The sequence below is a fragment of the Bos indicus x Bos taurus genome, chromosome 8 (genome assembly GCF_003369695.1).
Source record: "Bos indicus x Bos taurus breed Angus x Brahman F1 hybrid chromosome 8, Bos_hybrid_MaternalHap_v2.0, whole genome shotgun sequence".
NCBI lineage: Eukaryota > Metazoa > Chordata > Mammalia > Artiodactyla > Bovidae > Bos > Bos indicus x Bos taurus.
In genome coordinates this window covers 41,469,889-41,485,001 of record NC_040083.1, presented here as the reverse complement: position 1 = coordinate 41,485,001, position 15,113 = coordinate 41,469,889, and the positions used below count along the sequence as shown (strand labels likewise).

The window sequence follows — 15,113 nt, the reverse complement described above, 5'->3', positions numbered from 1 at the left end:
AAATTGTCTCAATGAACTTACAGTTACAGATTTAGTTATAGATAGCTATAGGTTAAGGTATTTCGTAGTTAGAAATTTTATATAATCCTAAACTTCCACTGGAGTGGCATACTTTTCATTAGTGAAAACAGTTATTTAGCCAGAACAAAAAAATACAATATACTATAAGAATTCCTCTCAGAGCTACTATAATCTTAGACTTCTTTGTGACATTCCATTGAGACATAAATATGGAAGCATGAAATTATCAGCTGCAAGGCAAGCCTGGTAAAACTACTTTCCTTTATACTAAAAACTGAGATCCCTCTTCCAATATCTGAGCTGTCTTCAAATGCATAAAAGTCAAGCATACAGATGGCATTCAATACATTATTTATTGAATAGAAATTAAATTTGTATTAAAAACTGGACAAAGTACAACTGTCCTTTAAAGGAGAATATACCAATTAAGGAAATGAGGATCATTTCTATTAAGCTTCTATAATTAATATGGATCTGTAGCATTTCCCTCAAAGTACTTGAGATCCAGAGGAGCAATGCATGGCTGTACATTTTCTTTTCTTTCCTCTTCCTTCCCAGCACTAAAATCATTAAATAAGGAATCAAAGAAACTGACAGGTATCAAAACTTTTAAAAACCCGAACATAAACACTGTTTGGGCTTCCCTGATGGCTCAGTGGTAAAGAAACTGCCTGCAACGCAGGAGACACAGGTTCAATCCCTGGTCCGGAAGATCCCCTGGAGAAAGAAATGGCAACTCACTCCAGTATTCTTGCCTAGAGAATCCCTTGGACAGAGAAGCCTGGCGAGCTATAATCCACTGGGTCACAAAAGAATTGGATGCGACTTAGCAACTAAACAACAAATACTGTGTTTATCTGCTTGACAGATCCCTTCCCATACAATGGCAACACAAGGTTTTCAAACTTGAAGACTCCAGCAGAGAAGCAACAAGAAGCTCAAAGAGGAGCCGGTTTCTCTGAGGCCTTGAGGTACAACTTTGCAAAGACAATGCTGTGCACAACAGGGCAAGACCCCAAGGAGACTGAAAATGCAATTCCTGACTGACCCTTACCTTGGACGTGCCATGCCAGAGGCAGTGCATGGCCACTCTGGCGCCATCGTGCGTGTGTGCCAGGTACACCACTGCTTCTCGGATGGCTTCAATCATTTCCTGGGGAATAAATGCAGTCAGGGCTTTGGTTTACTCTTTCTTTTTGCTTTTCACAGTCTGTCTAGTAAGGAGCAGTAATGCACAGAGAATGAAAGGCAGAGAGTATAGGTAGCAAACAACTTAAATTTTAATTTTGTAGACAGGCATGCATATATATAACTGCTTCCTAGAAACATTCTTTTTCTATCAAACGCAGTAAACATTGCCCACAGGCAATTTCTATTAAAATACCTAAGTTTCATCAAAGTCTATTCAGAAAAGTATGTATACAGGGGACCCCTGAGTGTGATTTGAAGAAGGTTCACTTACACATGAATTTTTTTCACTAATATGTACTACAGCACTATACCATCTGCAGTTGGGTAAATCCCCATCCCTGATAGGGTAGGGATGATTACAGGTGGGTTTCTGACTGAGGACAGAGGACAGGAGTGTCAGTACCCCTAACTCCCATACTGTTCAAGGGTTAACTGTATATGTATAGTATATTCTCAATGACTTTTCAAGAAAAAAGAAATCTAAGAACTGGCTGTGGTATAAGAAGAGAGCTTTTAACTTAAAAAGCCAGATAAATAAAACGTTCTTCCAAAAAAGTCAAAATAATAATTTTGTCTGAAAACATTTTTCTTTTTTTAGTTTATCAATGGATTACCTCTGGAAATCACATTAATAATTCACCATCAAGACACTTAAGTAACATTTCTCTTAAGAAAAATTAATCTCTATATTGACATTTAGACTAGGCCTTCACTTAAATAGATGGGGAAACAGTGGAAACAGTGTCAGACTTTATTTTTGGGGGCTCCAAAATTCCTGCAGATGGTGACTGCAGCCATGAAATTAAAAGACGTTTACTCCTTGGAAGAAAAGTTATGACCAACCTAGATAACATATTGAAAAACAGAGACGTTACTTTGCCAACAAAGGCCCATCTAGTCAAGGCTATGGTTTTTCCTGTGGTCATGTATGGATGTGAGAGTTGGACTGTGAAGAAAGCTGGGCGCCGAAGAATTGATGCTTTTGAACTGTGGTGTTGGAGAAGACTCTTGAGAGTCCCTTGGACTACAAGGAGATCCAACCAGTCCATTCTGAAGGAGATCAGCCCTGGGATTTCTTTGGAAGGAATGATGCTAAAGCTGAAACTCCAGTACTTTGGCCACCTCATGAGAAGAATTAACTCATTGGAAAAGACTCTGATGCTGGGAGGAATTGGGGGCAGTAGGAGAAGGGGACGACAGAGGATGAGATGGCTGGATGGCATCACTGACTCGATGGACGTGAGTCTGAGTGAACTCCGGGAGTTGGTGATGGACAGGGAGGCCTGGCGCGCTGCGATTCATGGGGTTGCAAAGAGTCGGACACGACTGAGCGACTGAACTGAACTGAACTGAACTGACCTTTTAGTAAAACCCAGTCATTAATTACCTTTTAGTAAAACCCAGTCATTAAAGTATTATGAGGTAATTTTAGCTATTTTTAGTCTTTATTTTCTGTTTTCAATGTATGCATATATTTTGTAATTATATTTGGAAGACAAGCATATAGGACAAGATGAGTTCTGCCAGCTAACAGCTGCATGGCCAGTTTAATCCATTCCCAATTTTAAAAATTTATATTAAATAAATACAAAGTCTCCTGCCAGGAAGGAGAAAAGTAGCCCATTTTTATCAATAAGGAACAAAAAATTCCACTTATAACTATCTTACAACCCTTTTCAAGAGTACAGCTTTCATCTTACATATCTAAACTTATGAATCTCTTCAAAGTTATCCAGTTGGGGAGTTATACATATATTCCAATCATGCTTCTTTCATCTCCAAAGGTTTTTCTTTGTTTTTTTTTTAAATCTCTCTATTGAAAATGCCCCAGGGCCCACAAAGATTTGTCTGTTTACTTTATATTCACACTAAGTTCCCAATGATTTTTTTGCTATTACTAAAACACATTCAACACTAAAGATAAACACTTTATGGAATATATTAAAATGATCATTTTCTCAGTTCTGAAAATAAAGTCCTGCCTCAGAAAATCCAAAAGTATGAGATACTGTGCAGGAAACGAGAGCTCTTCTCCAAAGAGAAGCAGCAACTGCTACGTTCACTAAACTACGTGCTTAGATAGGTGGCTACACTTGGAAAACTAATTTGCATGTCAATTTTGAGAGGGTCAAAATTCCTATGTATGTTCAATCTGGCATATTTGTAAAAAAAAAAATGTGAATCTCATTATTTGGTTATTGCTTCTTATTAGAATGAGAACAAATGAACAATGAATTCACAGTATGATGAAGCAAGCAAAATTCAAGGGACTAAATGAATTCTCATCTATAGTCCCATCACTGACTTGAAGGGCAGTGCAATTTACCTTCTCTCTCATATAAGGTCCAGTCTTTCACGGTCCATTTAGTTTTACCTAAGTATCCTCCAGTCACCTTTTAACATCGATATAATTTCTTTTTCATTTTTTTTGGTATCAATAAAGGTGAATTTCAAACTCCTTGAATGCTAAATATTCCTCCATGTGTTAGTTAATTTTCTGATTATGTTAAGCTAAAGTATACTCTCCAGATTGTAATTAAAATATGAAAATTCAATGGAACTGATAAAACTATGGTCAGGTCTACTGTCTTTCTAGCAAAAGTCTAAATGGAATTTAGTCTAAATTCCATAGACTAAAAAGTCTAAATGGAAGAAGTAGACTTCTTCAAAGGAAGTAGAGAGCATTATATTTTCTAAATACGGAAACAATTCTTTAAAAATTTCAAAAACCAATATACATGAAAGAAGTATTTCACATTTTTACACAGCACTCAATGTTTCAGTTTAAAAACTAAAACCAAGAACTTACTGATCTTAGCTTTGGGGGTGCATAGGTGAAAAAGTCCAAAAATACTTTATGTACCAGGGAGTGCTTAATCACAGCTTCTCTGAAAACAGAAAAAAAAAAAAAAAAAACGGTCAGAAATGGTAGTATAATAATACAGAGATAGGTAACTTTGGTTGTCCTAAGATAATCAAAACAACTGAAATGGTTTTAGCAAATGTTATTTGTCATAAAAAGACTACCTTCAGCAACACCAAGACTTGAAAAAAAACTTACAGACCTATAAAAATATTAGTGCCATCTACAACCAAGACCAGAATACAAATTTCTAGTACCTAAACAGCAAATATGAAATTATTATTCAAAACACACTCAATTTTCTTCAATAAAGCCATTAACTTTCTTTTACCCAACAATGGACACGTGATTAGAAATCCACATGTGGACTACATTTTAATGGCTATTTTCTTTTTGTCATGCCTCCTTTATAATGTACCCGTTTAACAAAAACATTTCCGCAGTTAAAACCTAAACAGACCAAAGTGAAAGTGAAGTCACTCAGTCGTGTCCGACTCTTTGTGACCCCATGGACTGTAGCCTACCAGGCTCTCTGTCCATGGGATTTTCCAGGTAATAGTACTGAAGTGGATTGCCATTTCCTTCTCCAGGGGATCTTCCTGACCCAGGGATCGAACCTAGGTCTCCCGCATTGTAGACAGACGCTTTACCGCCTGAGCCAGCAATTGCAACAACACCTAATTGATCCAAGCCTCCTAGCGTGACACATGATGAATTCAGATGTACAGTGTAGGTTAATGATCAGGCACCAAATTTAAGTTCACATGGAATTTTCAAGTAGAAGGCAAAAATAAGCTGCTTTTAATGGCAAAGCACTGTTCTGAGCGCTTTAGAAATATTAACTCGTTTAATTTTCATAAAACTCTATGAAATAAACACTATTATTATAATTATCTGGATAGGGAAACTGAGGCACAGAGAAGTTAAGTTGCCCAAGGGCACAGAGTCAGTAATTGAGGAAAGCACCAGGATTCACAACCCAGGAAGTCTGGTTTCAGAGCAACGCCCTAATGCCAAGTAGGCCACATGCATGGACTTTTAAGTCTCACAATCTAATTTATATAGTAGACCGTAACTGGCAAACTAGTCACCTTTCCTATGCAAAGGCTACATAAAACCTTCCCCTTTCAAATGCTATTTGTTAATAAAACACAAAAAAAGTTTTCTTACTTTTGGGCCATTGGAGTTAGAATCTGTTTCATTTCATCCATGATAAGCTCTAATTTTTCTGGCTGTACCTCTAATACTTTGTCCAGAGTTGGGTGATCTGCTGACTGCAACAGAAGAAAAATCAAGCCCCTCTAAATTTGATCACGTTTCTCCAACTTTAGACCAAAGAAAATCAATTAGAGTCATTTTACATAAACTTAAATTTTTAGATTTCCCATATTTACATAATAAAAGCATCTCTGTGGATATATTCAGAGTAATTCCTGATTATCTAATTCTTATTTGATGTACACCATTGTACTTTCAGGCTAAACAACCAACCAAATCAAAAGCTAGCCAGTAAAGACCTGCCAAGCACTTAACAAGTGCCTATTCACAAGACCAAGTAGTCAGTTAACAAAGTCTTGCCACCATGTGTTCTGTGATTAGCTGGATATTCCTAGAGTGACTGTGACAAAGGAGCACTAAGTTCAAGCCAGGAGCGGAACCTGACTAGCAGAAGCAACCCAGGAACCAATCCATCTCCCTTGAGATAAATGTGTGTACTTGTGTCTAAGGTCTGAACTAGATCCCTTAACTGTCCTAGTCCCACTACTAGCCTTGTAGTACACCCAGGGTTGGGTCTCTCCACTCTGCGTCCTCTCCGCGTAGGACCCAGAGAAGGGTCAGCCACAGCTAACAGGGAGCTCGATGCCCTTCAACCAGGGCTGGTTAGCGGATGTTTACAAAGCTCCATTAAGAATCTTCCTAGGTCTATCTGACTACTGTAGCAACAGAAGTATTGAAGCAGTACACAAGAGTACTTGGAAAGGAGTAACGCAAGCAGTTTTAATTTATAGGGGATTTAAAGATAGTGCTCAGGGAAAGAGAAATTTAAGTATGATCCCTTGCTCAATACACCAGAGACAAAATAGTCCAAGAGGATAAAGGCTAGGAGACAGTCTCTTAAAAGAACCACCAAAGGAAAAATACATTCTGAATACAGGGCACTGGAAGGTAAGGAACAGCACAAAGGAAAAGTAAATCTCGAGGAAAAAACTGTCTTGAAGCATCACCTTGTAAAGCTGGAACGTGTTCCCATAGAGTTCCTCCGTCAGCATGTTCCTCTGCTCCAGGATGGCTTTGTCATTGTAGGCGTACTCCACAATGGCGGACGCTTCCGCGTGCCGCAGGAGCTTCCTCACGTGGCCCTTAAAGCTTCGTATTATCTCTGCGATCTGTGCTTTACTCCTAAATCCGATGTGACCACAGGAAAAGTAAGCGATACAAGGAGAAAGCTGGGTGGTGATAAAACACAAACACTTCTCCTGAGACCCCTCATCACTGTGTGTGTGGGAGTGACTACCCCAGAGAAATGCTGTGAGAAGGAAAACCAAATTGCCCTGTATTTCTACCTTGTATTTCCTTGCTTTTTTTCCTCTTTTTGGCCATGCTGTGCAGCTTATGGGAATCTTAGTTCTCCAACCAGGGATTGAACCCAGGCCCTCAGAAGTGAAAGCATGGAATCCTAACCACTGGACCACCAGCAAATTTTCTCTGTGACTTGAGGCGCAGCCTGCCTAGGTTTGAAACCTGGCTCTGCTGACCAGCTCAGACTGCCTGAGCAAGATATTTAACTGCTCTGTGCTTCAGCTTCTTCAGTCATAAAATGGAAAGAATAAGGTTACTGTGAGGATAAATGAGTTAAGGCACACTGAGAACTGTAAGCAGCACATAGTAAGTGCTCCATAAATGTCCATTCCCATCAGGAAACTGTTTAGCTTGAAAGAAGTTGGGTAGAAGGAGAAAAGGAGAAGGTAAAAGTCAAAGTGCAGGATAATATGAATAAAATATATCCCAGGATTCTCTTTTAAAACAGGACTTAATCACAAGTATTTCTATTCTATCCTAAAATAATCAAGAGGCCAATAATTCCAGTCAGGAATACAGTTTTTAGGAATTTGCCAGCTGTACTGTTTGGTTGTTGGTTAGCACATTTTGGCACATTATTATACTTGGGAGGGCAAGACGAGTATTAATCCCACCTGGTTTAGGAAATCCTCCTATCTTGCCATTTCCTAACCCACTCACCCTGGTTTGGTCTACTCACCTGCCCCTCCCACCACTCCAACCTCTAAATAACTTGTGACGAATTACAAGTTCATTATAACCATTTCTCTTCTTCCAGGACTTCAAGATACACTTGTAAGGTCAATGAAGGCAATACTACTTTTACATTTTTTCAATAACTGTTTTTTAAGACCATATTCCTTGCAAACATTACCAGCATCTGCTTAAGGCTACTATCATGGTCACAGATTTTTAAGAAACATTTGCACACAATACGTTATCCAAATCTTAAAAAACTAATTAAAATATTTTATAAATAAAACAACTCACCCATACATGAGAAACTTCTTAACAATATTTCTGGAATATTTAGCTTTACTTAACTCAACCAAATCACCTGAAAAACAAAATACATTACAATGATTGGGTAACCTCCAGAAACAAGGAGAGAACTGAACGCACAATCCTGGGAACACAAACAAATCGCTCCCTATTTGTCCCAGGCAAAAAACACACAAAAACAGAAAAGGTCCTGCCGAGGACACTCTGCTATTCCTCAACAGAATTCTTTTTCAACACAGTGTTGGGTATTTCAAGAGAAAACAAGCAACTTTATACCAATGATTACAAAATACATATAAGAAATACCTCGCAATTCTTCAAAAGCCTGTTTCCTTTGCTCTTCATTGCCGAACTGAATGTAACACTGGATCACTCGAGTTGAATCGTGCGCAAATGCAATCTGTAGGAAAACAGTTGGGGCCTTTAGACAAAATCTCCCTGAAAATGTATGTTTCTATCATATTACTTATGTTGTATTGCTCCCTCTTTTACAACTCCTTGTGAGAAAAAAAAAAAAAAAAAAGGGTCTTCATGGCTAATCAAATCTACATTACTTGGGAGTACAATTCTTTATTTAATTGTTCAGAGTGGCACTCTTTGGTTTTGCTGGCTACTGTATGGCATTGAGATAGGACTGGATTTAACTATTTTGTAAGATTTTATCATTATAATTAAAACCAAACCAAATCTGTACAATGATTATACATACTGTATTTCTCATTTCTCTGACAGTTACTTTACCTAAAAGAGGAATTTTCCAGGGCAAAAATTCTATTATGCTATGATTTTTTTTTAAAATATAAATGATCTAGGAATGTTTGGCTTTGGCAACCAAAGTCTTGCTACATAAATAATTATATCCAGATACACACTGCAATTACATTATGAGCTAATCACTCCATTTCTCACATTTTCATTATAATTCCTGAATATACATCCAGTTATATTCCTAGAAAAGTATTTCAAATCTGATTCTCCAACCTTAACCCCCTCACAACTACTGGATGGATTAGATCCTCATTGATGGACTTCCTGATTAATTTTCTAAAGCAATAACCACAGATAATCAGTCATGCACTATTACTTTTTATATACTAGTCTATTTTAATAGTGCTTATTACCTGTTGCTAAGTCTGTCTTTAAATTTTTAAATTCTAACAAATCTGAAGGTAAAGGTGTATCTTCATCAAAGTCACAGGTTGCAGAAGAATTTGCTTAAGGGAGATTTGTATAGACACTTTTGATAAAATTTTTAAAATAATTTTAAAAAATCAGTCTGAGATTTCCCTGGTGGTCTGGTGGTTAAGAATCCACCTGCCAATGCAGGGGACACGGGTTCAATCCCCGGTCTGGGAAGATCCCACACACTGTGGGACAACTAGGCCCGCATGCGACAACTACTGAGCCTGCGTTCTAGAGCTGAGAGCTGCTACTACTGAAGCCCATGTGCCTAGAGCCCATGCTCTGCAACAAGGAAGTCACTGCAATGAGAAGCCTTTGCACCACCACTACCGTAGCCCCTGTGTGTCCCAATAGAGAAAGCTCAGGTGCAGCAACAAAGACCCAGTGCAGCCATTAATAAATAAATAAACAGAGTTATTATTTTTTTAAATTAGGCTGTTTTGTGCATATATTGATTACCTACTATGTAACCAATGTATGTGGTTTAAATTATTTTTCCGATGTAGAGTTAAAAGTGAGTTGGTGTTATTAGATATTTATAGATGAAAGTAAGTTTATGAGAAATTAAGAAACTTGCTATCCTTACGACTCTGGAATGAATTTCTTTCAGCCCAGATGTTGTTGTTGTTCTCCACTCCCTGCCCCCCCGCCCCCCCCGATTTGGATGCAGTAATGGGGCCAGATGCCATGATCTTAGTTTTTTTTAATATTTAGTTTTAAGCCAGTTGTTTCACTCTCCTCCTTCACCTTCATCAAGAGGCTCTTTAGCTTCTCCTCGCTTTCTGCCATTAGAGTGGTATCATCCACATATCTGAGGTTGTTGATGTTTCTCCCGCCTATCTTGATTCCAGCCTGTAACTCATCCAGCCTGCCATTTCTCATGATGTGCTCAGCGTATATCACATCTCATGATGTGACAGCAGACAGCCCTGTCATACTCCTTTCATAATCATGAACCAATTAGTTGTTCCATACTTGCTTCTTGTTCCATACCGCATATACATTTCTCAGGAGACAAGTAGGATGGTCTGGTATTCCCATCTCTTTAAGAGCTTTCCAGTTCATTATAATCCACATAGTCAAAGGCTTCAGAGTAGTCAATGAAACAGAGGTAGATGTTTTTCTGGAATTCCCGATCTCTATGACCCAGCAAATGTGGGCAATTTTCTCTCTGATTCCTCTTCCTTCTCTAAACCCTGCTTGGACATCTGGAAATTCTTGGTTCGCATAATGCTGGAGCCTAGCATGCAAGATTTTAAGCATGATCTTACTAGCATGGGAGATGAGTGCAACTGTCTGATGTTAGCACATTCTTGAGTATTATTCCTCTTGGGAATTGGGATGAGGATTGACCTTTTCCAGTCCTGTGGCCACTGCTGGGTATTTCAGATTTGCTGACATATTGAATGTAACACTTTGATGGCATCATCCTTTAGGGTTTTGAATAGTTTTACTGGCATTCTATCATATCCACTAGCTTTATTAACAGCAGTACTTCCTAAGGCCCACTTGACTTTGCTCTCCAGACTGTCTGGCTCTGGGTGACTGACCACATCATCACAGCAATCTGGTTCTCTTAGATCTTTTTTGTACCGTTCTTCCGTGTATTCTTTCCATCTCTTCTTGATCTCTTCAATGGCTACTAGGTCTCTACCGTTTCTGTCGTTTATTGTGCCCATCTTTGGGCAAAATATTCCTTTGATATTTCCAGTTTTCCTGAAGAGATCTCTAGTCTTTCCCCTTCTGTTGCTTTCTTCTAGTTTCACGTACAGTTCATGAAGGCTTTCTTGTCTCTCTGTGCTGTTTTTTGGAAATCTGCGTTCAGTTGGATATGCTATTCCCCTTCTCCCTTGCTTCTTGCTTCTCTTCTTTCTTTAGCTATTTGTAAGGCCTCCTCAGATAACCACTTTGCCATCTTGCTTTTCTTTTTCTTTGGGATGGTTTTGTTCGCTGCCTCCTGTACAATATTACGGACCTCCATCCATAGTTCTTCAGGCACACTGTTTACAAGTTCTAATCCCTTGAATCTATCAAATGTCTAATAGGGATGAAGACTAAGCTAAAGGATACAAAGTATGCACTGGTTACCAATGCTGCTGGCACACAGTAAAGAATAAATGGGCTGTCTTGTCTAAAAGCACAGATTAATTCCCAAGTCCATGGGCATCAGTAGTCACAATAACCTAAGGGTAAATGAGAAGGATCTTAAGCATGCATGATTTATAAATTGAGCATAAGAGGTTACTGTTAGAGATGAGTAGGTCTATCCTAAAAAGATCTTGCTGGCTTTAAGAACGCAGCAGCTGGAAACCTGCTATTGGAAAACAGTCCTTCAAATTTCAATACAGCATTTGTTTAGACCTATGTACATGGTTCGACAAAGGCAGGCCCCCAGGGTCTCCAAAGATACTGAGTCTGTTGGCTTATAAGTGAATATCACTAAAAGTGTAAAAGTGTTAGCATTCAGTTGTCTCCAACTTGGCAACCCCATGGACTGTTGCCCATCAGGTTCCTCCGTCCATGGAATTCTCCAGGCAAGAATACTGGAGTTGGTAGCTGTTCCCTTCTCCTGGGACTGAAGCCACATCTCCTGTGTTGGCAGGTGGATTCTTTACCGTCTGAGCCATCAGGGAAGCCCAAATATCACTAAGTATTTATCCAAATATACAAGAATCAATAGAAGTTTACTATAAAACAGGATTAAAGAGCAATAATGAAAATCACTTTAAAACTCCCAAATCTACTATATTTTAAAGATCCTTTGTACAATGCTTATAAAAGCAAGGAAGAAAGTAATGTTTGCTTTGCACATTCAAAATAGCCAGCATTTAGAACTTACAGAGTTCACAGTAAGAGATTCTAACAAGCACTGTTGAACTAATAAATTCCCTGAGATAACTTTAAGAGAACATTGAGTGAATGAAAGTCACTCAGTTGTGTCTGACTCTTGGCAACGCCATGGACTATATAGTTCAGGGAATATTCCAGGCCAGAATATTGGAGTGGGTAGCCTTTCCCTTCTCCAGGGGATCTTCCCAATCCAGGAAATCAAACCCAGGTCTCCCGCATTGCAGGCAGATTCTTTAACAGCCAAGCCAAGAACACACTGATTTAAATAAATTATTTTAAAATGAACAGCCAAATACTTGATAGTCTTTTGGTAATTTCCCAGCAGTAAGGTCTCTATTAAATTTTTCAGAGAGATTATAAAAGGTATTTGAAAACTGAAGCCAAATATATTAAAAACAGAAACAATTTCATCTGTAATAAATAATCAACTACCCTTTACTGAGAGTGAGTCAATTTAGTTCTTAAAATTGCAACTATGAGTACGCCCTACTTACAGTTTTAATCTTCCCTTGAATCAACTTCTGCAAATCACTCATCAACTTCACTCTTTTCTCTTTGTCACAATCTTTTCTATAAAAGAGTCAGGAAACATAGCCTAAGTAAAGACATTATTTTAAACACACAAAACTAAAAACCGTACCAGTGTATGTTCATGCAGTTCAGTATGATCTTCCCTTCAAAGAAAGCAAATCTTTGACATTAAAATTACTATTCCAGAGCAGCTAGAGAAAAGTAATTTTCTCAAAGGCAGAAACTCATCTCACAAGGTATAATTTCATGTATCAATCTAAATCTTAACAGCCAGAACTTAAAAGCAAAGCAAATAATAAAACAAGTCCAAGATACCAAATACTCAAGTATTTCAAAACCTAGCCAAAAAGAACTATCCTCCATTTTCTCAGAAATTTCTCAGGAAGGACATCAAATCCATTTTAACTCTCATACTGTTTCCTAAGCAGATCTTGATGCCATCCTAATGATTCCACGCATTTCTGTAAAGGGCACACATCCAGACAGTGATGCCTTTCTTGGTGTGTTATGCTGCTGCTGCTGCTGCTGCTGCTGCTGCTGCTGCTAAGCAGCATCAGTCGTGTCCAACTCTGTGTGACCCCATAGATGGCAGCCTCCCATCCCTGGGATTCTCCAGGTAAGAACTCCGGAGTAGGTTGCCATTTCCTTCTCCAATGCATGAAAGTGAAAAGTGAAAGTGAAGTTGCTCAGTCGTGTCTGACTCTTAGCGACCCCATGGACTGCAGCCTACCAGGCTCCTCTGTCCACGGGATTTTCCAGGCAAGAGTACTGGAGTGGGTCGCCAGTGCCTTCTCCGGGTGTGTTAAGAAAAATCCCTAAATAACCAAAGTGCTATGTGATTTATTTTAGGACATCTCACTATTTACAAAGTATACTGTTACTCCTCCATCATCTCCAAGAGCTCAATAAAGATGTCATTAACTAGCATTACCTTCTTAAGATCTCCCAAATCTGCTTTGCCCGAATGACGATGTCATAGTTGGTTTTATCACTGAGTTGCCTGCTCTGCTTCAGTTCTTTCTTCTTTTTTTTGAATTCATCCCATTTGGGTTTCTTGGCCGCTGACTCTAGTCATTACAGAAATTATTTTCAATTACACTTAACAATTTCAGTGCCATAAACACAGAGCAAATTTGGTACCTATGGCAATCAGTAATCAAGATCAATACTCATTGTGGGAACTAGAAGGGGGAAAATCATTCCCTATCAACTTAAACTTTATTTCATTTTCCGAGCAGTTTACACATTTTAAATTTGGTTGACACCAACTGTTCATTCACTCAACAAATTGATTCTTAATAGAACACCTATTAAGAAAAAAAAAGGAAACTAAAAGGATTATAAAATCAATTACAAATTTTTAAGCATCTTTTTCCATTGTAAAATTAAAATTTTACTTTAGAACATAAAGATCATTGGACATTAGGTATAGTCAGTTCTCAATGAAAACAGAAATTAGTCCAAGTTAACATAGGAAAAACAATAGTCACAAATTCACTGAGTGCTGTTACGTATTAAGTAATTTTTACAACAGCTCTGTGAGGTGGGTACTGTTATTATTCCCTCTCATGTCAGGGAAAGAAAGATACTGGGCAGATAAGCTCCCTATCCAAGGTCACGTAACTCCTAAGTGGCAGAGACAGGATGTTCACCCAGATATGGCTCTGAAACTTTATTCTCTGCTGTCTGTTACTCATGACAATGCACAGTGAAAATTTCTAAGTTCTCTACAATTAGGGTCATGCTATAAAAGTATCTTTCTACTGCTTATTTTTTTATCTTCACAATCTAAGCAACTTATTAATTGAATTAAAAAAAAAAATCCCAATGAGGCCAAACAAAGAACTTAATAAGATGGGTATTATTTACATGAGTACCCTGCAAAAAACCCTTTGGAGAATTAGTTATTTCTAGATATTGCCCCGTCTCTTATTAGAAAATATATTCAAAAAACAAAATTCTCCTATAATCTTAAAACCTAGAGACTAAAATTTCATTTCCTTCTTGTCTTTTCCCCCCACACATATTTTATATTAATTTCCTTGATGTCTTTACTTAAACATCATTATACTCTAAGTATTCCTCCATGAAACTAAATATTCTGAAGAATGTAATTTTTAATGGCATATCATATACTACAATGTATTTTACTCCCCTTACTGCTCACTTACTTATTCCCAATCTAATAACAGAAGATTACAGGCAACAGAAGCATATTCACTATTAATATTAGGACATCGTGTACTACACAGCAGAGGATAGTAACCGATCCACAGTTCATTTAATTGTGAAAATATCTGGGCACCCTCAACATAAGCCATGTTTGGCTGCAGGAGATATAACCAGTTTTGGGAATGACTTGTATCCAGTCCCCCTCAGTTGCTGGTATTAAAATGAGAAAATCAGAGTTCCACTTTGAGATGCGGGGAACTTATCTCCTATAGCAAAAGGAACGAGGGCCACTCTTTAATGAGAATGTGTGTGCACTTAAAATGCAGGTATCAAGAAAGCCAGTGTAGGGACATCCCTGGTGGTCCAGTGGTTAAGAATCCTCCTTCTGATGAAGGGAACGCTGGTTTGATCCCTGGTCAGGGAATCCCACGTGCTGTTGGGCAACTAAGCCTGTGAGCTGTAACTGGATAGCTCATGCTCTCTAGAACGTGGGCTGCAACAAGAGAAGCCTGTGCATCACAGCAAAGACCCAGCACAGCCAAAAATAAGAAAATTAAAAAAAAAGAATACCAATGTGGAAAGGAAGAATTAGGATCTATGAGAGAGAAGCAAGGTAAGAGTAGATAGGCCTGGAAGAAAAGGGGAAAAGAGAAAAGGGCTAGACCATGAAAAAATCCTTCAGGCCTCATGAAAAATAATGAAAATCTCCCTCCTTTCCTCTCTCCCTACGTCTCTGTCTTAA

The 15,113-nt window shown here is 38.3% G+C and overlaps 1 protein-coding gene across 3 annotated transcripts in view; it reads right to left on the bottom strand.

Annotated features, from left to right (window-relative positions):
• The window catches only part of PUM3 (pumilio RNA binding family member 3), a 41,608-nt gene that overhangs the window by 19,771 nt on the left and 6,724 nt on the right, over positions 1-15,113 (bottom strand). For all 3 annotated transcript variants that reach the window (XR_003512237.1, XM_027549372.1, XM_027549371.1), the window contains exons 4-11: positions 13,131-13,266; positions 12,163-12,238; positions 7,943-8,036; positions 7,625-7,691; positions 6,301-6,475; positions 5,246-5,349; positions 4,022-4,100; positions 1,076-1,174 (exon numbers count right to left, since the gene is read on the bottom strand). Coding sequence is in view for 2 of the 3 variants with exons in the window: in XM_027549372.1 (XP_027405173.1) it covers positions 1,076-1,174; positions 4,022-4,100; positions 5,246-5,349; positions 6,301-6,475; positions 7,625-7,691; positions 7,943-8,036; positions 12,163-12,238; positions 13,131-13,266 (830 nt within the window). In the remaining variant the exon portion in view is untranslated. The remainder of the gene's footprint in view (positions 1-1,075; positions 1,175-4,021; positions 4,101-5,245; positions 5,350-6,300; positions 6,476-7,624; positions 7,692-7,942; positions 8,037-12,162; positions 12,239-13,130; positions 13,267-15,113) is intronic.